At 34.9% G+C, this 24,728-nt stretch overlaps 1 protein-coding gene across 3 annotated transcripts in view; it reads left to right on the top strand.

Annotated features, from left to right (window-relative positions):
* NAALADL2 (N-acetylated alpha-linked acidic dipeptidase like 2) overlaps positions 1-24,728 on the top strand; it is a 1,143,498-nt gene that overhangs the window by 611,737 nt on the left and 507,033 nt on the right. For all 3 annotated transcript variants that reach the window (XM_036017285.1, XM_036017284.1, XM_028504896.2), the window contains one exon: positions 20,306-20,579. In XM_036017285.1, coding sequence (XP_035873178.1) covers positions 20,306-20,579 — 274 coding nt within the window. The remainder of the gene's footprint in view (positions 1-20,305; positions 20,580-24,728) is intronic.

The following is a 24,728-nucleotide window of genomic DNA, read 5'->3' on the forward strand; positions in this document are numbered from 1 at the left end:
AGCACTCACGGAAGTGTGTTATTTGTCCCCAGAAATAACAAGCAAAAAAAGCAACTCTGCTATGTACCACGTTCTTTCTTTGTTCTTTGTTTTTCTTAATACTGCTTTTGTTCAATTATAGTTGTCCACCATTTTTCCTGTTGCTCTCCCCTGCCCTGCCCACCCCATCCCATAGTCAATCCCCATGCAGTTGTTCATGCTCATAGGTCCTCTATACTAATGTTCTTTGACTTGCCCCTCCCCCTGCTTTCTCCTGTTATCCCCCTCCCTCCTTTCCCCTGGTCACTGTCAGTTTGTTCTTTATTTCCATGTCTCCTGTTCTATTTTGCTTGTTTGCTTTATTGATTAGGTTCCACTTATAGGTGAGATCATATGGCATTTGTCTTTCACCTCTGGCTTATTTCACTTTTATACAATGGAAGACTACACTGCATCACTTTCTTGCTTAGGACTCAAATTATTCTTTTTGTTCTGTAAATTTTGCATGGACCAAAAATTAGTTCAAGTATTCCCACACAGTATGACTTAATCTAGAAACGCACACACACACACACACACACATTTAAAGTCTCTAAAAATAGTTTGCTGGCCACCCATGGAAAGTAACACTAGATGTAGCAATAATCAGAAGTTGCTTGGTTGGTATTTATTTCTCACAGTTAGTTTAACATAATTCAATATAATTATGTAACATTATTATGGCTCTGAAAAGAGCAGTGACTGACTATAAGAAAAATCAAAGGTCTAGTTTTAACTATGTAGCAACTTAAGTATTAGCAGTCTTGAGCAATCATGGACCCATGTGAAATAATCTTGTGTCCATGTTTCCAAGATAAAACAGGAGTATCATGGTCTAAAGAATTAGTTCATTACCCTTACATTTTTTTTCTTGTATTATCTCTTGGTTTTTGACTTTATTGGAGTTTGCACTTATTAGCAAACTTCAAATGTACTGGCTAATGGGAGGAATTGAATCATAGTTTGTGTGTATAGGTCCATAGAAATGATGGAGACTAAGCAGAAACACAAATGCATAACTTCTGTGTTGATTTAACTGGGTTGAATAAGTAGCCTCACCAGATATCGCTGTGGATTATTTTAGTTCTTTGCAAGCTAAATTTTTAAGAGAAAATGAAGCTTACTTTGTATTTATTTCATATATTATGTAATACATCTATTATATAAAAGTATACTATATACTTTATGTATTACATAATATTCATGTATTGTATAAATGTCCCATACTAAATAATTAAAGAATATATTTAAAAAACTCATGAATTACATAAGAAATGTATGGGGGAAAGAAGGGGAAGGGTCAAGTCAAGGAACAGGTAAAAAGGACCCATGGACAAAGACAATGGTGGGGTTGTGGGGGAATTGGATGTGGGATGGGGGTGGGTAGAGCAGGGGAGAGTAATGGGGAAAAATGGGGACAACTGTAATTGAACAACAATACAAAATACTAAAAAAAAAAAAAGAAAATTAAAACAAACAAAAAAGTATATCAAAGAGTCCATTGGACATTTTCTTCTGCATGTTTGTATCCTATTTCATTTTTGACCGTATATTTATTTTCTTTTTAAAATTTTATTTAATTTTATTTTGCTATTTTTTTAATTTTTTGAAATAGAAGCTAAATTACTGAAATTTTGTCTTTCTTCTAACATATTTGTTTATTATTTTCCTCTAAGCATCACGTTAGCTACTTTCCATAAGTACTGCTATGTCACCCTTTCATGACAATTAATTTTAAAATATTTTATATTTGATTTAATATTTATTTTTGATGCATTGGTTATTTAGAAGGATTGCTTAATTTCTAAGCCACTTGGGTTTTCTGCTTATATTTGTGTTATTGATATCTTGCCTGATTCTCCTGTGTCCAAGAACATACAGCCTATATGATTTTAGTATCCTAAAGTTCGCTGCAACTTGCTTTATTGCCTACCATATGGACAATTTTGATAAGTGTTCCATGTGTACTTATAAAGTTGTTGGGCATAGTTTTCCATGTATGTAAGATTGACCAGCTTTTAAAATTGTTATTCAAACATCTACTTCCTTACATTTCTTTTCTACTTGCTCTATTACTTACTAAGATTTGTTAGAATTTTTAACTCTGACTGTGGATTTGCATATTTCTATTGTACTTTCAATTATTGCTTTATAAGTTTTGAAACCTATCTCACTTAGCTAGATCAGCGAGTTTTGTCTGTTTGGTTTATCTGTTTATCCACAATAGCCATACTGTGACTGCTGCCTGGTAGACATATGAGTGTAAGTGTGAGAATAGGAATCTGACACTAAGTTCCAGAAAATATGCATGGGGCAGTGTAAAGTGTAATTGGGCCATTTGACAAAGAAGTTAAGGTGGCTTGGCCAGATTCCACCTCCATGGAAGAAAGGGTTTACCTTTTCCGTATGTAGCAGATACTCAATGATGATAGTACAAATATTTTTCTCTTCCTCAATCTTAAAACATACTAGCTTTCTGTTTGTGCTTTTATCAACCAGATTAGCATCACTGATATGCTGTCCATAGTGGAAAACTAGACATGCACATACCAACACATACAAAAAAGACATCGCTGACTTAGGTTAAAAAATGGTCACCTTCTCAGATTCTACTGGAAAACTTAAAATTCTCTGAAATGGTGCTTATTGATCTATTCTCCAGATTTGATGCTCCATCATTAACTGGCATCTCCAGTTTCAAGACCTGAGAAATAGTTATTATTTAGTGTACTTATAGATGGTTCCAGCCATCTCTCATTACTATCCCCACTTAAACCTGGACCAGAACAGAGGTTCTGAAATGGTTTGGTCTTGGAACCCCTTTATACTCTTCAATATTATTGAGCTCTCCTACAAGTTTAACTTTGTGAAGATATATAACTTTCATAATGAGTGGTCCCATTGAAGTAAAACTTCAGTAAAAGTTTTACTCAGCAGTAAAACTGAGAAATTTAAAAAAAGATGTATTAACTTATGTAAAACTAATTTAAAAAACCTATAATATATTAACCAAATTAAATATTTTATTAAAATATATTTCAAAGAAAAACATTAGTGAGAAGAGTGGCATCGTCTATTTTTCATTTTTCTTTAACATCTGGCTTAATAGAAGACTGCCAGATTTTCATACCTGTTTCTGTATTTATCTGTCAAATTTGTTATTTTTAAAGTATACAAAGATAATCTGTCATTGTACACATGAGTAGTTGGAAAAGGGTAATATATTTAAAAAACATTTTAGGTAATTATGGTTTATCAAAATAATACCAATAGTGGCAGTCTCTTAATAGTTGTAATGTGGACTCTGAAACCATGTTAATAAACGTTTTATACTTTATTATGTTAAAATAAAATGGCCCATCTTGCATTTTAATTGGGTTTTCTCCATGCACAATTTTGTACCACGCCTTGCTCATTTAGAAAATATTGTTTTACTAATACAGATTTTCCCAATTTTGACATAGTCCATTATATAATAGTTTTAAAAATCACATTTATTCATATTACCACTGATCTCATCAGAAACCTTTTCTTTCATTAGAAACCTATAAAGCTCACTGTGACAAATGCAATTTTTTCAAAATTCAAATTTATACTCAAAAGCTTGAATATAAAACTGATTGTCATATTATGTTCTTGAAGTGCTACATTGCATATGTTTGAGAAATATCTCATAAATACCAAAGTCTGATCTACCATAATTTATCTATCCATAATAATTTCAAGTAAAAATGGTGTCTCATGAGAAAAAATACTGGATCAGCTTACAACTTAAAAAGCTTTTTTTCTGGAGACTGTCACACTGCAGTATGCAGCAAAAATGCTTCAGGTACACATCCCATTTTGTAACAAAGATCACTAAAAAGACATGCTCAAGATTGAGATTTAATGAAATCAGTAAGTGTTACAGAGTTATCAGTGTTGAATAAAACTGACTTTCTATTTTTCTGCAAGTGGATGATAGTGGAGAATTCAACGACGATTACCGGAGTTTGTTACCACTGCCTTTATTGGTGCCATGACACCAGCAGTTTTCCCCAACATTCCCTCTGTATCATCACTTCATATTTCAACACAGTGAAAAAGGCAAAGTCTTGGTGTTATGAAAGGAATTCTGATGATCTCATTGATCGCTAAAGTGGCCTCTGGAGCTCCCCAGGGCTTTTCCGACCATACTTTGAGACCCACTGGACTAGAAAGCCACCTCATGAGGTTAAACTCTTTGGCCTGGGTCAGAGCAGAGAGGTAAATTTCTAGAACTCCTTTCTTAAACCTTGGGAATTATTCTAAATCTTTACTATGCTTAGTTTAATAAAAATAAACTAAGCATAGTAAAATGAAAAAAATTCCATTTTGTGTACAGAATTTGGACTTATGAATATAAACTACCTAAAATTATGGCTAGCACAGCAGACAGTAAGAAAATGTTGGTAATGATGACAGTATAAATAGAGGTAACTATTATGGATATTTACCTTCAAAAGCATTTGAATTGTAAATTCAATTTTGGCACTGGTAATACAGTTCTTTTATCAGTGGTAGGGTATTTTTTCTTGGGATAATTTTCTTGAGTTCTTTAGTTAAACTTTTTGCTAATCTGTGTTTTCCAATTTTCTTTTTATGCAGTAAATATAATTACTTACATAATAAGAAAAATAAAGTGTTAATAGGGACATGATTTTAATTTTCCTATGGGGACTAAGTAATCAATAATCTGAGACCATTGCTTCCAAACATCACTTTCCCACAGTGCTGCTATCCTTAACTGCTAATGGCTTACAGCAAACAACAGAGATATGTAAAAATTTAAATTTGGTGTTTCTATTTGAATATCATGTGTCAGTATATTCAGACATCATGACCTTTTTTGAAAAGAAAGAAGGGAAAGATGGCAAATAGGGCTTTATAATTCCAATCATGAATTCAAGTCAAATTCATGTGTACATTCTGATGCAGTACTTATGGTCAAGTATATGCTGTTACTCCTTTTTCAGTACTTGAGACAGATCATTTAGGAGGTGCTCAAGACTGTGATAAGCGTATTTATATATTATCTCATTTAATGTTTTCAGAAAACCCCATTTAACATACTACAATGTTGCAACTGAAGCTCAAAGGATATTGCTATGCACAAGGTCATCTAACTTCTATTGGAAACCAGAATTTCAGCCCTCTTTTGCTGATTCAAAATTCAGAATCTTTTCGCTCTCTTCCCTACTCCTCCAAAGGTTCAAGTTCACCACCCCCTTAACCTCCACCTCCAGCTTGTCTTCTGCCAATCTTTTGTTGACACCAACTGTCCAAGTATCCTGGATTATTTATTAGATTCAGTGGATTAGGTTCTGGTCCACTAGGAATAGTATATGTCAGAAATACACCTACATCACTACTGCTAATTTCTTGTCTAGCAACAAGACCCATTTTTATTAATATATACAATAGAGATGAAGCACTTACAGGACAGCTTATTCAAATACCACAATGTGAAATACACTTTCCTTGTCAAAACTCTGTTTTCTGTATTCTTAGCATTTAGTTTTCGTTTCTGTTCCCATACTGTCATGGCTTCCAATGACCAACCAGACACCGCTACAGATCGATTTTGATGCATTTCAGGAAATTGGGTGTATTAACACTTGGTTTTCTTTTCTTCTTCTTCTTTTTTTTTGTGTGTGTGTGCACACATTTATTTATATAATAAATTAAATATAATCTTTTTACAGAGTAGAGAATATGTTTCTTTTTGGTCTCTACTAACTGACAGATATTTTATGTGGTACAGAATTAATTCTCAGACTTGGTTTTACTGTAACATACCATTAAGTAGCAAAATTTGGAGGGAGAAGAATTTTAGCCCTCACCCACTTCTAACTATTATTAGAAGCTATGTGTATCCACCCAAAAGAACCTATTGTTTTTTTAAGTTTTTTTTTCTTTTTTTAATTGTTGTTCAAGTATAGTTGTCTCCATTCCACCCCCTACCCTTCCCCACCTCCCACCCCTGAACTACCCATTTTGGCTTTGTCCATGTGTCCCTTATACATATTCCTTGATGGACCTTCCCCTCTTTTCCCCCACTATCCCTCTCCACCCTCCCCTCTGGTTGTTGTCAGTTTGTTCTTTATTTCAATGTTTCTGGTTATATTTTGCTTGCTTGTTTGTTTTGTTGATTACATTCCACTTATAGGTGAGATCATATGGTATTTGTCTTTCACCACTTGGCTTATTTCACTTACCACAATACTCTCCAGTCCCATCCAACACTTGGTTTTCTTATGACTTATGCAACTTGTCAGGTAGTGAGTACAAATTAATAAAAAAGATTTCACTCTTGGGTGCTGAAATGAGGTTGCCCATGAAGGAAAATAGACTTGATTAACAATGATGAGTAACATTTAAATTATTACTGAGGTTGATTGTTGTCCTGACAGGCATTATCTTCATTGTTCTGTAAATATGCTTATTCTGAAGTATGATAGAGATCTATCATTTTTGTTATGATTTTATTGAAATAGAAAACATTTCTTCCATTATTTACTCAGTAATATTTCAGTTACCTAAAGTAACATTGGATCATGGAGTAAGTGACTCTTGTTGAAATAAGAAACATCCAAACCTGTGGATAGTTTTAATGAGTTTACTGGAGCCAAACTGATGACAATTGCCAGGCAGCAATATCTCAACAGATTGAGAAAATGCTTTGAAAAGAGGCAGTTTCACTACTTCCTTTATACATCAGAATCAAGGGGGGGTTATGTGAAATTATTGGTGATAGATTAGAGAAGCAAAGTAAAGCAAAGCAGGGAAATCTCTGAGATTGGATATAAAGTAAAGCAAAGAGATGCATACTTCTTTTACACTGGTGGGTATGGGATAGTCATCAACAAACATTTACAGCATATAGAGAATATGCAAGGAGGGGTCCTGTGGTCTGGTGTTCTGTTGGGAAATTGTACCTTGAGGGGCCTTGAAAAAAGGGTATTACTCTAACATTCCAAAGGTATGTTATGATGTAAAAAGAACACAGACTGACTCAGTGAAGGTGAAGATTGAGCTTTGTCAGAGAATATATTGACCCAGTATGACTACCGGCCATGATTGCTTTTAGTTAGGAAGTGTTAATTTCAGACCATTCTATGTGGTTATTTTCTATCTCTGAGTTTGTAAGGCTGCCATGAAGGCCTCCGCTGAGCTGCTGAGCTTGTTAGGTTTACTATGTTGCAATTTTTAATCCACACTGTTTAAATCAAGAGTCTCTGTAAATTTTGGTACCATCCAAGTTTATGTCATTGCATTAAAGAACCAAGCAGATGAAATTGAAGATTCGTCATTTCTTAATGATTGGATTAATTGTTTCTAATGTGAATCTGGTCTTAGATTTAGTTTAGGTAAATTAAAGTGACTTATTCTGAAAAGTGACCTTTTGCAACTATATTTGAAAAACAGAGATAGAGTATCAAAAGCCAGGCACTATTAATTAACAGTCAGTGCAGTCTTCTTCTGCAGGACAGGTACCTTCTGTAAGTTCTCACCAGCCTCTATGCCTTCATAGCCTTTATTTCATTCAGTCATATTTCTTATTTCTAAAATGTATTTTAAATGCTTTATTATGAGATACTACTGCTTTTTTCTTACAGTTCTGACATACACTCAATATTAACCAGAGATGAAATTATGTCCTATACAAATATGCACAAGGGTAAAACAGACAGAATTATATGACTAAACAGTCCCCCCTCCCCCACATAGTAACAGATGTGTTGGTGATTTATTTTATTTCTTCTTGTCCCGGTTTTTACTCAAGCTTATTTTACTACTTATACCACACAGTTGAAAAATATCAAATTAATTAAATGAGTATTGAGCTTTATTTATGCTTAGGACTTAGCCAGAGGTCCAAAGTCATCAGCATTCCTTCCATAACTTGCAAAGCAGACAGCTGTGTGCCCTGTTGCCATCAATCACAAAGAGTAAGAGTACTAAGATCTCTTTCAGATAATCAACTTCTGTGCTAGTTTTTTTTTTTTTAATGAAATATACAAGACCCAATTTTGTCTTTCTTGTTCACAGGGTTCTCAAATGTTAAAATTTGGGTTCTCGTATTTTTGAAATAGTTACTTTGATTTCCCTCTGCCTTATTTTCTCATGCTCATGAAGATCTCTTTCCTGCAGCCTACTAGACTTAGTTATTTTACCCAGAGACAGTGTGTCTTAACACTCAACATTGTTATTGCTTTGGGGAAGCATCTAAGTTTGGGGAACTATCTGTTCCTTCTAAACAGCAGGGTAGTATAGTAGAGATTTAAAGTACAATGTAGTATGGTAGAAATCTGACCTATTTAATCTGGGACATTTTACACCTTTATTACATTACCTGACCCTCATTTCCCTTGCTTTTAAAACGGTGGTAGTTACATGAGGGGGTTTTGTATGCGTGTGTGATGATTATGCACAATATTTTCAGTCCCTGTTGTGCACAGTCAACACAAAATATACAGTTACTATGTAATTTTAGAAGGTAAGAAGCAGTTAGTCATGTTTTTACTTGGCATGGCATTGGTGGCTGGCTGGCAGGGAATGTGAAGGAATGCTGCTGTCCCCTCCTAATCATTCAATTTCTCGCTATTATGTGATACCATTTTACCACACATTTTATTCTTAATAATTCCAGAGCAGAATTATGAGATAAAAAGTCAGTTAATGCTAAAGAGTGTTTAAATTCATTACACACATAGAGTATAGTATTCACTATTTTACTACACTGGATACCAAGTCAAGTTGGAACATTAAGGAAACTTGTGCCCTTTTGATACGTGAGAAGTATCAACTGGTAAAATACAAGTTGTGTGTATGTTCTTGCATACACATATAAGAAAATCTCAGTGAAGATTAGTACATGTGCGGTACTTTTGGGGTAATGCTAGTACGTTTCTTCAGATGTGCAATTCTCCTATTCATTTACTGAATAATCTTGGCATTCTCCCTGGTCCTAGGAATACCACATGCATCACTTCCTTCAGTTCTAACATCAGTGTTGCACTGTGGCTCATCCAGTAGCAGGTGTTGAACATTGATATAAACAAAATTTTGTCTGCCAAAGCCAAAATCCTCCCATTTCCAGTCTCCACTGGCCAACGGAACACTAATGCCGAGCTTACTTCCAAATTCAAGTCTCAAGTGTGACTTCATTATGCTGCCTGCCAAAACTGTGGACCCATGGACTCTCGAAGTTTAAAAATTAAGGCAGAAACATTTTTTTCCTCAAAGAAACACCTTTTGATTTCAGATGAAACACTTCCAGTTTTGCAGCTTTTTCTGAAATTAGTAAGTTGATATCACACTGCAGTTAATTACTTAATAACATTTCTCTTTGAATATAAAAAACCTCAAATTAGAAAAGAACTGTTGTTCACTACAACTATCCCAGACTATGTATTGTGGAGCAAGAATGTTCAGAAAAGTGGAAATTCTCAATAAAATATAAGCATTTTAACATTCTTTTTAACATTCTAAGTAATTTGAACTAATTAATGAATAAAATCTTTTGAACAAACCATTTGTATCAATAAGGCTTTATTTTAGTGACCTCTGATTTATATAAAACAATTTAGATGTAAAGGTTGCATAACTTCAGAACACAGAATTCTTATGTTATCTTAAAATTTGTTTTTCTCCTGGGAGGATGGAGGAGCAGCAAAATTGGCGTAAACTATTTGATAAATTTAAAACACCTTATTAAAGACAGCGTCATTAAAAGATAATCTTAGGAAGACTAGATTTGAACAGGTGTTTATTGACATATTAATTATTTGGAACTTGAGGAAATATTTTTAAGAAAATGTTTCCTCTATCACTTTCAGAGGCTAGTATTTTTATAACCATATGTATGTCCAACTTAACATCTTTTAGAGTATGTATTATATCAATAAAATTAATACCTTCAGACTATAATAAAGGGGCTCTCATAATTCCTTAAATTTAGTCAACCACCATGGCATATAAGACATAATATCTACCAACTAGAAATTATGTGAAAAATGATATCATATTAATCAACTTTGAACAAATTTCTGTAAGTCAGTGGAGATGGAAGAACTTAGTTCATTGTTCTTAGTTGCTTTTCCAGAGCTTTCGCTCTTGGATTTAGTGGAAATAGCAATCAGTACTTAACAAAGAAATCAACTCTTACACAAGAGTTTGGTGCTCAAATTAGTGTGTTTCCTTTCTGGTATTATTTTAAAATATGTATTTTGAAAAATGCATAGGTCCTGTATGCATTATAATAAATCTCCTAGAAAACATCACTATCCTGGGCTGACAAGATAGTAAAAACATCTGCAAGGGAAAAAAATACTAGGAAAGCATGGTAGCAAATGATGAAATCAGAAAAATAAAACTTTAAGGATTAATAGTAGATGGTGCAAGGAATAGTAAGAGATCTGTGATTCAGAGAAGAAATAATAAAATTCTTAGTATTGAAATGTTTAATCAGAAGTTCATACACCCTCCCTAATAAGAATATAAAGTATAAACAATTTTTAGTTTAAGAATAATTTCTCTTTCAAAGATTATAACATATTCATGCTCTCTCAGATCACAGATCAAGAAATGGAACACTCTGTTTCATTTTAGAGGTTTGTATAACTCTAGACGAAATTAGACAGAAATGATGCCTGAAAAAATGCATAACAACTTTACTTATAAAAACAGACTTGAAAATCATAAATAAAATGTTGGCAATATAAGCTATATAATGACTAAAAATCATAATGCATTCTAAGTAGAGGTAATCTTAAGAATTCAAGTCTGAGTGAATGTGAAATAAGTCAATTAATTAGTTTATCATGTTAAAGAAAAGGATAATGTTATTATCTAAATAAATGAATCAGAATTTCTAATAAAAATTACATACTCATTCACAAAAACACCTCTATCAAAATAACAATGAGAGACACATTTTTAACCTGATATTTTGCATACAATGTGGATGTCCACTATCATTTCTTAAGTAATCTGAAACTTAGAGAAATCTCAGAAATCAAATAAGCGAAAAAAATCACAAAAGAATATACAGATTAATTATAACCACCATGCAATAAGTTACTTGAGAGTAGACCTTAAATGTATTCACTACAAAAAAAAAGGAAATTATAGCGATGACATGTTGAAGGAGTTAGCTAACACGATGGTGGTAATTATTTTGCAACATACAAGTATTTCGAGTCAACATGTTGTACACTTTAAACTTAAACAATGTGATATATCAAATACACAGGTCTGTTGGTAAAAGTACAGCCATTGTTAAAATAACAAGAACACTCATGTAACCTGGCAGCCAAGGAGAGCGGCCTGGAATACACATAGGAGAACAATGATAACTTCACTGTACTAGTCAGTGAGGGTGGTAGACACTGTTGAGTGAGCATGTGGACTGTGTGGCTCTTGCATTCATAATGGCTGAGCCAGTAGAGCAATGAATCTGCATTAAATTTTGAGTTAAGCTTGAGCATCCTCTGCAGGAACTATTGGGATGATTCAGAAGGCTGCACCTATGGGCAACTGGTGGTTAGCAGCTTTATCAAATAACATGCCTGTTCATGCATTATATCTCTTGCAGACTTTTTTGGCAAAACATAAAATCACCCTGATAACTCAGTCTCCCTATAGCCCAGATTTGGCACCCTATGTCTTCTGGCTTTTCCCAGAAAGAAAACCAGCTTTGAAAGGGAAGAGATTTCAGACCATCGATGAGATTCAGGAAACTACGATGAGGCAGCTGATGATGACTGGGAGAACTGTGTGAGGTCCCAAGTTGCCTACTTTGAAGGGGACTGAGGCATCATTGCCTCTGTACAATGTTTCTTGTATTGTTTTTTTCAATAAATGTCTGGGTTTTTCATGTTACATAGCTCTATACCTTTTGGATAGATCTGGTATATCAATGAAGCTAAAAACAATGACTTTTCTTTATGTAAATCGAGTTCCTGATTTACCCTTTGATTGCCGAGGCATCCACTTCTAAGAAGCATCTGTTTCAAAGAAGGCAATCTCCAATATACACATTGCCAGCTGTACACTAGATGAAGAAACAGACAGCCTCCCTTCACTGATGCTCCTTCGTTTTAGACATCATGTGTAACTGACAATTTGTTTTTTTCTCTTCCTGCTGTTAAGTTTTAAATTTAACATAAACTGTAAGACAGTGAAACCCTAGGTGCCCACCCTCAACCCCAATAAAACTAGAACCCCAGGCCAGTTCATGTTCATTCTCTCTCTCTCTCCCCTCCGCCATTATTTCACAGAGTATTTCCCTGGTTTATCTTATACATTTTAGGGCATGTAAGTAATAAGCTATTTTCTTCAAAGTTTCCTTATTGTTATTGCTGAAGTATGTTGTCCAATCATAATAAATAGCACAGGAGTTGATCCAGCCCTCACAGTGGTTCAGAAAGGAGAGATGTTTGTGGGACACTCACCAGTCGGGGTGAATGTCCCCAAGCATTTCTAACAGATTATGTTACTGTCATAGACTGAGATGTTTACAAAACAATAAACTATAACAATAATGTAAAGATAACATTTTCAATTTTATAAAGATAAAACCTCACAAAGCTAGGTAATGAATTGTTAAGGACATATACATACATGTATATTAAATCTATCAAAAGAAAAGAATGATACCAGGTACAAGGAGTGATACGCTAGGCTACAACATCCCCTTCAAGGAAAAAAAGGCAGTGTGTCCTCAGCATCCTTTGCCACCAGTGACCCAACAGCTCTCACCAATACCATATACACCCACAACTTTTTCCCCGAGGACCCTTGCAATCTTATATCAGACAAAGTAGACATGTCAAAAACTATAAAGACACAAAAAAAGGTCCTACATACTCACAAAGGGATCAATTCATCAAAAGAATATAATGATTGTAAATACATAGGCACTCAACTTTGCAGCCTCTGTATTGCGCTAATATTAACAGATCTGAAGGCAGAAACAGATATCAGTGCAATAAGAGTAGTAAACTTCAGTGCCCCACTTTAAACAATGGCTCTGTCACACAGAGAGCAAATCAATATGGGAACATCGGATGTGAACTACACTTTGGCCAAATGGACCTAACAGACATATGTAGGTCATTATCCCCAAGAACAGCAAGCACACTCTTCTCAAAGCAAACATGGAACATCTCCAGGATGGATCACATGTTAGTTCTCAAAACAAGTCTTAACAAATTTAAGAATTTTTGAGATCATATGAAACAAGATACCAAGAGCGGGAAGAAAACTTGAAAATTAAACAATATGAAGAAATCAAATAACACACTGCTAAACAACCAGTATCTCATGGAAGAAATCATAAGGAAAATTTAAAAAAAAAAACACCTTGAGAAAACACAAATGGAAACAACATATCAAAACTAATGGGATGAAGCACAAGTAGTTTTAAGAGGTAGATTCTAAAAATAAATGCCTACATTAAGAAAAACAATCTCAAATAGGAAACCTGACTTTACACCTCAAGGAACTAGAAAAAGAAAAATACATCGAGCCCAAATTTAGCAGGAGTAAGAAAATAAATTTCAGAGCAAAAATAAATAGAGACTAGAAAAACAATAGATAAGATCAATGACACTAAGAGCATTTATTTGAAAAGATAAACCAAACTGACAGACCTTTAGTTAGATTAAGAAGACAGAAGAGTCAACATCAGAAATAAAGTGAGACAACTAACACCACGGAAAGAGGAAGGAATGTAAGAGACTGTTATGAAGAATTATATTTTCATGAATTGGACAACCAAGAAGAAATGGATAAATTTGTAAAAACATACAACCTACCAAGTGTGAATCATGAGGAAACAGAAAATCTGACTGGACCTACAACTCGAAAGACTGAATCAATAATAAAAAAACAACTTCCCAAAAAAGCAAACCCAGGCTGCATTTGCTGGTGAATTTTACCAAAACTTTAAAAGATAATTGCCAGGATGGGCGGGGTAGGACAAAATGGTGGCTGGACTACAATCCATCATGGCAGCCAAAAAAACATGGTATCTGAACTACAACCCAAAAGAGACGGCTGATGTCAAACCAGGGCGCGAAGAGAACCACCAATGATATGTCACTGCTTTGTTCAGAGGGGACCAATCCCCAGCCCCCACAAAGAAGGCCGACCAGAATAAAACCCAACCATATTCCCTGCATGGTATGGCTTTCTCCGCCCCACCATGTGGGCCAAAAAACCTCGCCAGGCATGCAAAACCCAATAAAGCTCTATACTGCCTAATTCTGTGGCTAATTAGCATTTATTCCTCACCAGAGTCTAAGAAAACCTTTCAATAATTAATGCCAATTTTCCTCAAACTCTTTAAAAAAATTTAAAACTCATTTTATGTCATGTGCATGACCCTAATATGAAAGCCAGATAAGAACACCACCAGAAAGGAAAATTAGGGCCCAATATTCCTGATGAACATAGATGTGAAAATCTTCAACCACAAAGGACCATACACTGTGATCAATTGTGATTTATTCCCAGGATGCAATGATGATTAAAATATGCAAATCAATCAATATATACACTGCATTAACACAATGAAATGTAAAAATCACATGATCATCTCCATAGATGAAGAAAAAGCATATGACAAGATTCAACTTCCTTCATGATAAAATCTCTCAATAAATTAATTTTATAATGAATGTAAATAATAAATGTCATATATGACAAAGCCCACAGCTCACATAATGCTTAATAGTGAAGATCTGAAAGCTTTTCTCCTAAGATCGGGAACAAGACAAAGATGCTCACTCTCGCTGCACTTTCATCAATATATTACCAGAAGCTCTAGCCACAGCAGTCAGGCAAGAAAAAGAAATGAAAGATCTGCATGGAAAAGGAAGAAGCAAAATTGTGTGTGTTTCACATGCTATTACCTAATACACAAAATACTGTACAGCTTCAATAAAATATATTAGAACTAATAAATGAATTTAGTAAATTTGCAAGATACAAAACAATATAAAAATTAGTTGTTTCTGCATACAGCAAATTATATTACTTTTTTAAAAAAAAATACCATTCACTGCCCTGGCTGGTATGGCTCAGTGCTGAGTGTTAGCCTGTGAACGAAAGGTCACTGGTTCAATTTCCAGTCAGGGCACATACCTGGGTTGTGGGCCAGGTCCCCATTGAAGGGCGTGCCAAAGGCAACCATGCCTTGATATTTCTCTCTCTCTGCTTCTCCCTCCCTTCCCCTCTCTCTAAAAATAAATAAATAAAATCTTTTAAAAATACTATTTACAATAACACTAAAAATAATACAATACTTAGTGACAAATTTAACCAAAGAAGTGAAAGACCAGTTACTGAAAACTATAAATGTGGAAGGGAAAACTGAGAAAGATATAAATAAGTAAAATATATCTCCTGTTCTTGCATTAAAAGACATTTTTAAACTGCATATACTTGTATAAAACAATCTATAGTTTTAATGGAATCCTTATAAAAATTCCAATGACACTTTTTACTGAAATACAACAAACAATCCTAATCTTTGTGTAGAACCACAATGACCCCGAAAGGGTCACCAATACACCAAAGCCATCTCGAGAAAAAAAGAATGAAGCTGGGAGCATCATACTTCTTGATTTCAAACTGTATTATGAGGATATAGTAATCAAAACATCATGGTATTGGCATAAAAACAGATGAATGATCTGTTTGATCAAACATTATCAGTGAAACAGATCCAATGATCAAAAATAGATCAAAGGCCAAGTAGTATCCCATTGTGTAAATGTCTTTTAGTTGTTTTATCCACTTATCTACTGAAGGACACTTGGGCTGCTTCCATATCTTGGGAAGTATAAATAATGCTATAATGGACATAGGGGTGCTTATGTTTGTTCAAATTAGTGTTTAGGGTTTCTTTGGCTATATTCCTTTGGCGGGGGCTCTGCCTGCAGGTCCCCCTCCCCCACCCAGCCACCATGAATGAGAATAAGTCTACCAAGACTTGATCTGCTTGGGGAGGAAAGGTGGCCGATCTCTCAAAGGAGAAGGGCTATAAAACTTTGGGGAACAAACTCATTCTATGCTTGGACCCTTATTTAAATTGAGGGTATTAGCAAAGTAGGTTTCACAGGATTTTATGCATTCTTTCTTAGGTCTGATCACCCCAGGGAACACCCCCCCCCCTTCCAGGGAACAGTGCCACACCCACCTCTGACATTGTTTCAGACTTAAGTTAGGCAGGGGAAGTAAGGAAGCCAAGAGATTAGGAGACTTCTTGCAGACAGAATGAGGACTCAGGCTATGTCAAAGCTGAGGGGCCAGGGTCCATCACCCCTTTTTTCTATAGCTCCCCCAAGTCCTTCCCTGAGGGCTCTTTTGTGACCGTGCCTGTCTTAGGTCATCCCTCCTTTGAGGAATCTTACCCATCATTGGCTAACCAGTCATCTTCCCGGGGCCAAGCAGGGTGAAGTATAAGGGGCAGAGGCAGTGACCCTACCAGGAAGATAAGCTTTGTCTTCTTAGTGGCTTAATGTCCCAAGGTCTTTTTACTCAGCCTTAGCCATGGGGGATTACAGCTTCTAAAACCAGTCAGGGCTGTTCCCAACATGTTCCCAAAAGTGTGATCGCTAGGTCCTAAGGCAGTTTCATTTCTAATTTTTTGAGCTATCTTTATACGGCTTTCCACAGTGGCTACACCAGCCTGCATTCTCACCAACAGTGCAAAAGTGTTCCCCTTTCACCACAGCAACACCACCACTTGTTGTGTGTTGATTTTTTTAGATAGACATTCTGACCAGTGTGAGGTGATATCTCATTGTGGTTTTAATTGCATTTCTCTGCTGATCAGTGATACTGAGGATTTTTTCTGTATGTCTATGGGCCATCTGTAGGTCCTTTTGGGAGAAGTGTCTATTAAGGTCCCTTGCCCTGAATAATTGGATTATTGAAAGAAGAATATTTTACCCTTTGTGACAACATTGATGTACCAGAGAACATTGTACTAAGCAAAATAATGCAGTCAGAGAAAGACAAATACCATATGATTTCATTCATATACAGAATCTAATGAATAGACTGAACTAACAAAATAGAGGCAGATTCATAGAGAGCAGGCTGACAGCTCTGGAGGAATGCGGCAAAAAGGAAAGAAGGACTCATAGGCATGGACAACAGTGTGGCCACTGCAGGAGAGAAGAGGGGTTTAAGGAGGATAAATGGTAATGGAAAATAATACAACTAAAAATGAACAAAAAGGATCAATGGAGAAGAATGGAGAGCCCAGAAATAAGCCAAGGTTTATATGGTCAATTAATTTTGACAAAGGTACATTGAAAACACACTTTTTAATGAATAGTCTCTTCAATAAATGTAGGGAAAACTGCATATTCACATGCAAAAAAATGAAATTATATCCCTAGTTTACACTGTTCACAAAAAAACTTGAGATGGATTAAAGACTTAAATGCAAGACTTGAAACTGAAATACTTCTAGAAGATAACAAAACAAAAGGGAATGCTTCTTGATATTGATTCTACACTGTTTTTTTAGATATGACAACAAAAGCACAGGCAACAAAGCAAAAATAAACAAGTGTGACTACATCAAAGTAAAAACTTCTGTACAGCAAAAGAAGCAGTCAACAAAAGGCAACCCTATGCAATGGAAGTAAATATACACCATATATTTGATAAGGGCTTATCTAAAATATATAAGGAACTCATACATTTCAGTAGCAAAAATCCACAAATAGTCCTATTAAAAAAATGGCCAAGGGACATGAGTAGGCGTTTTTCTAATGAAGATACACAAATGGTCAACAGATACACGAAAGGTGCTCAATATCACTAATCATCAGGGCTTACAAAGCAGAAACCGCAATGAGATAGCACCTGGCATGGGTCAGAATGTCCGTTATCAGAAAAATGATAGACAAATGCCAGTGAGGATGGGAAGGAAAGGTACAATTTTGCACTGTTGGTGGGAATGGGAACTAGTGTAGCCTGTATGAAGAACAGTATGAAGTTTCCTCAGAAAATGTAAAGAAAACTGAACTATCATATGATTCAGCAATACCACTTTCAGATGTATATCCAAAGGAAATAAAATTGATATGTAAAAGAAATGCCTACATTCTCATGTTCATTACAGCATTATTCCCAAAATGGGAATTATTGGTCAAAATATTAAGTCAACCTCTGTATTCATAGATGACGAATGATGAAGAAAACTGGGATATATGTACAATGGAATATTATTCAGCCTTAGTAAATATTATGTCATTTTCAACAACATAGATGAATTTTGAGGGAACTTTCATGAGTGCAATAGCATAACAAGCTAGACTGAGAAACACAAATACTGCATAGTGTTACTTATATGTAGAAGCTAGAAGAAAAAGAAAAAGTCAAACTGATAGCAACAGAGTAGAATAACAGTTGTCAGGATTGGGGTACTGTGAAAAGTGGGGTGATGTTGGTCAAAGGGTGCAAACTTCCAGTTGTAAGATGAATAGGTTCTGAGGATCAAGTGTGAAGCATGGTGACTGTAGTTAATACACTGCACTTGAAATTTGCTGAGTTAAATCTATGTGTTCTTAACAAAGAATGTACACACAAACACACACACAAAGGCAACTGTGTTAGGTGGTGTATGTGTTCATTTGATTATTATAATCATTTTACAATGTACATGTATATCAAATCATGTACTGAATTTTAAATGTGCAATTGAAAAATAATTACACAATTGCATTTGTTAATTATACTTTTAAAATATCACCTCACCACACATACACACAGACACACACAAATAGAATAGAAGGCAGGCTCCCAGTCTTAATTCAGAATATAAACAAAAACAATAGGATTATTTAATCAGCTCTTCCACAAATGTTCATGACACTGATGATTGGTCAAACTAGATATTTGTAAAAAGAACAGAAATAGTTTTCAAAGGATGGAAAACAGCTGGGGCACTGCATATCATTACATCTTCCTTTCAAGCTATGCCAGTAGACCTACCTGTTGTCTCCAGTAATGACTTCCTGTACTTTTGTGTGTACTTTTCCATTGTCCATATTTTTATTCCATTTTTGGATATGTTTTACTGTAGGTCTCTTGAATAAACAGGGTCCAAAAAGTAGCAAGTATATATGAGAAAAATAATGTGATGGGAAAAAATAACAGTGATATAAAAATAGCCACTTGGGTAATAGTTTGGATAGTAATAAAATTCTCAGAAGATATACATATATATATATATTTTTTTTTCTTTCTTTCTTTTAAAGATTTTATTTATTTATTTTTAGAAAGGGAAGGGAGGGAGAAAGAGAGAGAGAGAGAAACATCAATGTGTGGTTGTTGGGGGTCATGGCCTGCAACCCAGGCATGTACCCTGACTGGGAATCGAACCTGCGACACTTTGTTCACAACCCGCACTCAATCCACTGAGCTATGCCAGCCAGGGCCACATATATATATATTTTTCAAAACTGAAGGCAGTCCTTTTGCCTTCCAGCCCAAAGCAAAACAAAACTTTACTAGATTATTATTTTTTATTTTCCCATGTCTAGTTTGTTCTAGGTTCTATACATATTTTAACAAATATTTGTCTGGCTTGTAGGATATCATAAGCAAAACCCAGAAAGTATATGATTGAATTATGGCACAAGTATAGGAATAAATATATTAGACTTTATCATGCATACACAAGAATTAATTTCATTTTGGTTTGATTATCTGTGGTCAATTTTACCATGATATAGTGATTTTATTGTGGATCATTGTGGTCATAGCATCATGTAATTGGCATGCAATTTATATCAAAAGGAGTTCTGTCTGTATCATCTTAAATAGCAACAGCTATATATTAATCACATAGCTTCACATGTTATCATGGTAACTGTAATGCAGAACTCTATCAGCCAGTATGACTCCAGCCAGCTAGTTTTGGAGCTGAGTTTTAAATGGATTGTGTTGATGTTGATAGAAGGAGCAGAACTAATGAAAGAACTAGTTGGCATTAATCCCCCTCTTCTCTGCAGTCCCATAGTGCTTTGATTAGTTCTTAATTTAAGAACTGAGTTCATTCTGTTTTGATTTAGTGTTATTTCTGTGAAAGTTCATCACCTCTACCTAACTGTGAGTGTCTTGTGTAGTATCCGATCTCATTCATCTTTCATACCCCGCAGCTATTAATAATTGTTCATATATGGAACAGTCATTACTAGAAAGAATAAAGGTTTCCTTTTTTTAAAATTTCTTTCAGAAATTTGGTACAACTGTACAGAAGTGAAGATGACACAGACATTTCAAAGACAATTAAGACTCAGTGGACTTCTCTGGGCCTTGAAGATGTGCAGTTAGTAAATTACTCCGTGCTGCTTAATCTGCCAGGCCCGTCTCCCAGCTCTGTGACTCTGAGCAGCAGTGGCCAATGCTTTCATCCTAATGGCCAGCCTTGCAGTGAAGACGCCAGAACACAGAGCAGCCAAGATCTGCTCTACTCATACGCAGCCTATTCTGCCAAAGGAACTCTCGAGGTAATATGGCCATTTGTCTCTGTCATTTACAGTGAAATAGAATTAGAAAACAACAGCTTTCATCTAAATTGAACTAACTGGCAAGATGCAACGTACAAAAGTAACCATTAAATGTTCTCAGTGTGGAGGTGCCAGGAAAGGGAAAGAAGACTCGGTTTGCCTGACACCTTACTTGTTATATTTTCAAAGTGAAAACACGTTACAAGAATTTAATTCAAAAGCGTAGAATATGTGACTGAGTCATTCACATTTTGCTTAAGTCATATGGTACACATTCATTTCCTTCTTTGACTTTCAAAGTCAAATTTTAATAGATGGATAAGGACAGAAAGAATAGAAGTAGAGGCAACTGTGTTTTGCAACTGTGTGTACACACAAGACAGAGTAGGAAATTGAAGTGATTATTCACACACATTTAAGATTTGAAATACAGTATTTCTACTTTCTAAATGGAAAACACCTGAGCTAGAGGGCCAGCTGTGGATTATTGCTTTACTATTTTTTGTTTTAGTTTTTTTTTTTTCTTTTTGGTGTGGTGGTTTTTTGGTGTTTGGTTCATGTGCATTGCTTCAAGAGCCACATGGACTAGTTTCCACATCAGCTCCCCAATTACCCAGTGGTCAGTTTCCCCATAGAGGGCTATTTCCTCATCTCTGTAATATGGATAATCATAGTTCCAATATCATAAGGTTGTTACAAGAATTAAATTAACTAATATATGTAAATTTAGGAGGAGCAGAGCATAGGCCATAGTAAAGACAATACACCAGCTAGGTATAATATATAATTGGCTACTAGTTTTCTTTTTTTTTTATTGTTGTTCAAGTACAGTTGTCTCCAATTTTCTGCCACCACTCCTGCCCATCCCAGCCATCCCCACCTCTCACCCTGGATCCTACCACCCTTTGGCTTTGTCCATGTGTCCTGTATACACGTTCCTGACATCCCTCCCCCCATTATCTATTTTCTTAAGTAGCAAGTGTTCTATCTCCTTGTAAAAGTATTAATTTAATTAGCACATTTAGTCTTTTATAAAACTATAGATTGCCTCACTTAATAAAAATGAAATAATGTTGTTTCTGATTGTTGTTAATTATTGGCACAGATTTTTAAGAATCTAACTTCTTATTAACTCTGATAAATATATGAAATATTTAAATAATTTAAAGTTACTTTTCAGAAATACAAGCTTATTGCATATATTATATAATATATATTACATGCACATATTATTTTGGGTGGACTGTGGTGGGGAGACACAGTTTACTGGTGGTTCAACATTGTGTTCTGTGTTGTATTATTCTCTGACTTTTAGCACAAGGACTGCATATGAAGGAAGGCACAACCTTGAAAAGCCTTATCACTAATTAAAAGTTTCTGTAATATTAAATGTCTGCAGTATTTCTAGTATAGGACTCATACAATTTGGTTTGATTAATATATACTATTTCTGATAGGCAATAATGGAAACAAACTGTGTATTAATAAAAACAGAGGGCAGAAGGCTGCTGGCACTCTTTCTTTGGCTCAGCAGCTTTGATCTCAAGTCAAGATTCTGAAGTTATCCCACATTTGTTCTCTCAGACTCCCACCCCTGCGTAAGACCCACATGTTTCCAGCCTACACTGTATCCCGGTAGATTAAAGTCCAGCATAGCTATCTCTGCCCCTAAATAAAAGCATGTCCAAAACACAAAACAACAAAAACCTACAGGAACTTCAGTGTGTCCTTGGAAACATCCCCATGTATTTGCTTTTCAATATTCTGTGGTAAGCATTCAATATTCCTTGAATGAGGTGATATGGAAAAGCCATGAAATTATAACTTGTGTCTGTTTCATCTGTGGGGCCCCCTTTAATCATCCTTTGGGCCCACTGGATTTTTTTTAATGTTCCAATGTGACCATACCTCTGAGAGTTTTCTATACATTTATCTTATCAGTTATACATGTTTTAATTAAAATTTTTGTTTCATTAGAAAGAAAGCCAAGGTCTACTACAAAATCATTAAATTACAGTGTCCTTGGCATTCATCCTTAATTCATTCTGGAACTTGTGATGAGTGCTGAAAACTGTCCAGTACCAAACTACCTAACGATGAAGAATTTTCTCTTGTGGGGCAGCAGTGTTGTGACACAAACAAGTTCTAGCAAATGGGCTGAGTCTCGAGTGAGTGCTGAGTGCCCCAGCATTTTTTTCTTGTCAAAATGCTATGAGTATAGGGTTTGATGAGTTCTAAAGCCTATGAGTATTAAGGTATGACTGTGTTTAATTATCTATGAAGTCATAAGTTATTTAGGACCCTCCTAAAATTTATAAATTGTATAAAAGCTATCATATCAATAAAAAAGTTTTGGGAAAGACTTCAAGTATAGTTATTAAATGGGAGAAATGAAGTTAGCTGTAGATGCAGAAATATATACTGCATGTTTGAAATATTAGGCCTAAATAAAAAGAAGTGGTGTTAAAGGAATTAAAGTGCAGTTGTGAATAAAACAAACACCCCGATATGGAGAAAATAATTTGAGAAATTAACCAGGAAAATTAGATGAAAACACTGACAATAGCTTTTTAAAATGATAATAATTTAAATTTATTATGGTAAGGACATATTTAATATAAATATCTATTCAATACAGGATATAATAAGTTATCGATATTAATTTTTAAAGATTTTATTTATTTATTTTTAGAAAACACTGACAATAGCTTTTTAAAATGATAATAATTTAAATTTATTATGGTAAGGACATATTTAATATAAATATCTATTCAATACAGGATATAATAAGTTATCGATATTAATTTTTTAAATATTTTATTTATTTATTTTTATTTTTAGAGGGAAAGGAGGGAGAAAGAGAGAGAAAGAGAGAGAAACATCAATGTGCAGTTGCTGGGGGTCATGGCCTGCAACCCAGGCATGTACCCTGACTGGGAATCGAACCTGCGACCCTTTGGTTCGCAGCCCACAGTCAATCCACTGAGCTATGCCAGCCAGGTTGATATTGCTTTTTAAAAAATCTATATTTGTATTACAATTTTCAAAAGCAAAGCAATTTATAGGTGACTATTTTGTATGTACACGGAATATATGCATATTTTATATACATGTTTTAGACAGATGTATTATTGAAACTCACATATTCTAATTAATATAACTGATAATTTTTCTGTATCCTTCAATTCATTTCCTAGTTCAAATCAAGCTCAAGAGGTTCCTGCTGCCGATTCAGGCATACCTAATTTTTATTTTGAGTACATTGTATTTGCATGAATTTCTGTCTAGCAGAGCCATTAACAAGTTTCTAAATTATTCTATTTGGGCTGCCAGCAAAGCTCCCCACTACTTTTGCTTTTGACAAGGTTATTTGTAGAAGAGGAGTGCCCCTTTTCTTTGAAGAGCTGTCATGTCCATTCATCATATGACTGTTTTGTATAAGCTTCCAATTTTGGCTTTCTGGTAACAGTCTAAACAGCATTTGTGATATCTGAGATCTACTTGGAAACCTGCTTAGTGCCAGCATGATGGATGGTGTACTTTGCAACTTCTTTGTAATTCATTGTGCACTGGAAAGGTGACATTGTTTACCCCATCATAGTGACAGGTGGGTCAGTAAAAGGGTCCTAAGGAGAGTTGTCCTGTCAGATGCAAAATACATATTAAAATGGATACATAAATAATTTAGCATGAGTGAGGTTAGCTTCAGGAATAAACAGTAATTTATATTTTTATTATAAAGTGTGTCTATAATGTCATGGTAATGTTGAAGACATTGGTAGTGAGTCAGTTTTCTAGACAGAATACATGACTTTATGTAATTCCTGTGCAATTATTTCTTTTGGGCTTTGTGAACAACACACAGATGCAGAAAAGAAAAGGGGGACAATTAATATTTAACGTGGGTTGGTCAGATTGGGTCAGCCGTGTTCTTCTTTTTGAACCAGAGAGTTTTTATTCCAATACATTTTGTGGGTTTTAGTTTTCTTTCTGTTGAGCATTATTTTGAAAGACAAGCCAAATAGTGTAATTTTATGTAGAAATTTCGTTTTACCAACTCATTAACTGTGATTAAAATATTGTTACCAACACATTTATCACTACCCCGTTCCTCCGAGAACACAGACTAGCATCCTTGCTTACAAATTG

This window comes from Phyllostomus discolor, chromosome 2 (genome assembly GCF_004126475.2).
Source record: "Phyllostomus discolor isolate MPI-MPIP mPhyDis1 chromosome 2, mPhyDis1.pri.v3, whole genome shotgun sequence".
In the NCBI taxonomy this organism is placed as follows: Eukaryota; Metazoa; Chordata; class Mammalia; order Chiroptera; family Phyllostomidae; genus Phyllostomus; species Phyllostomus discolor.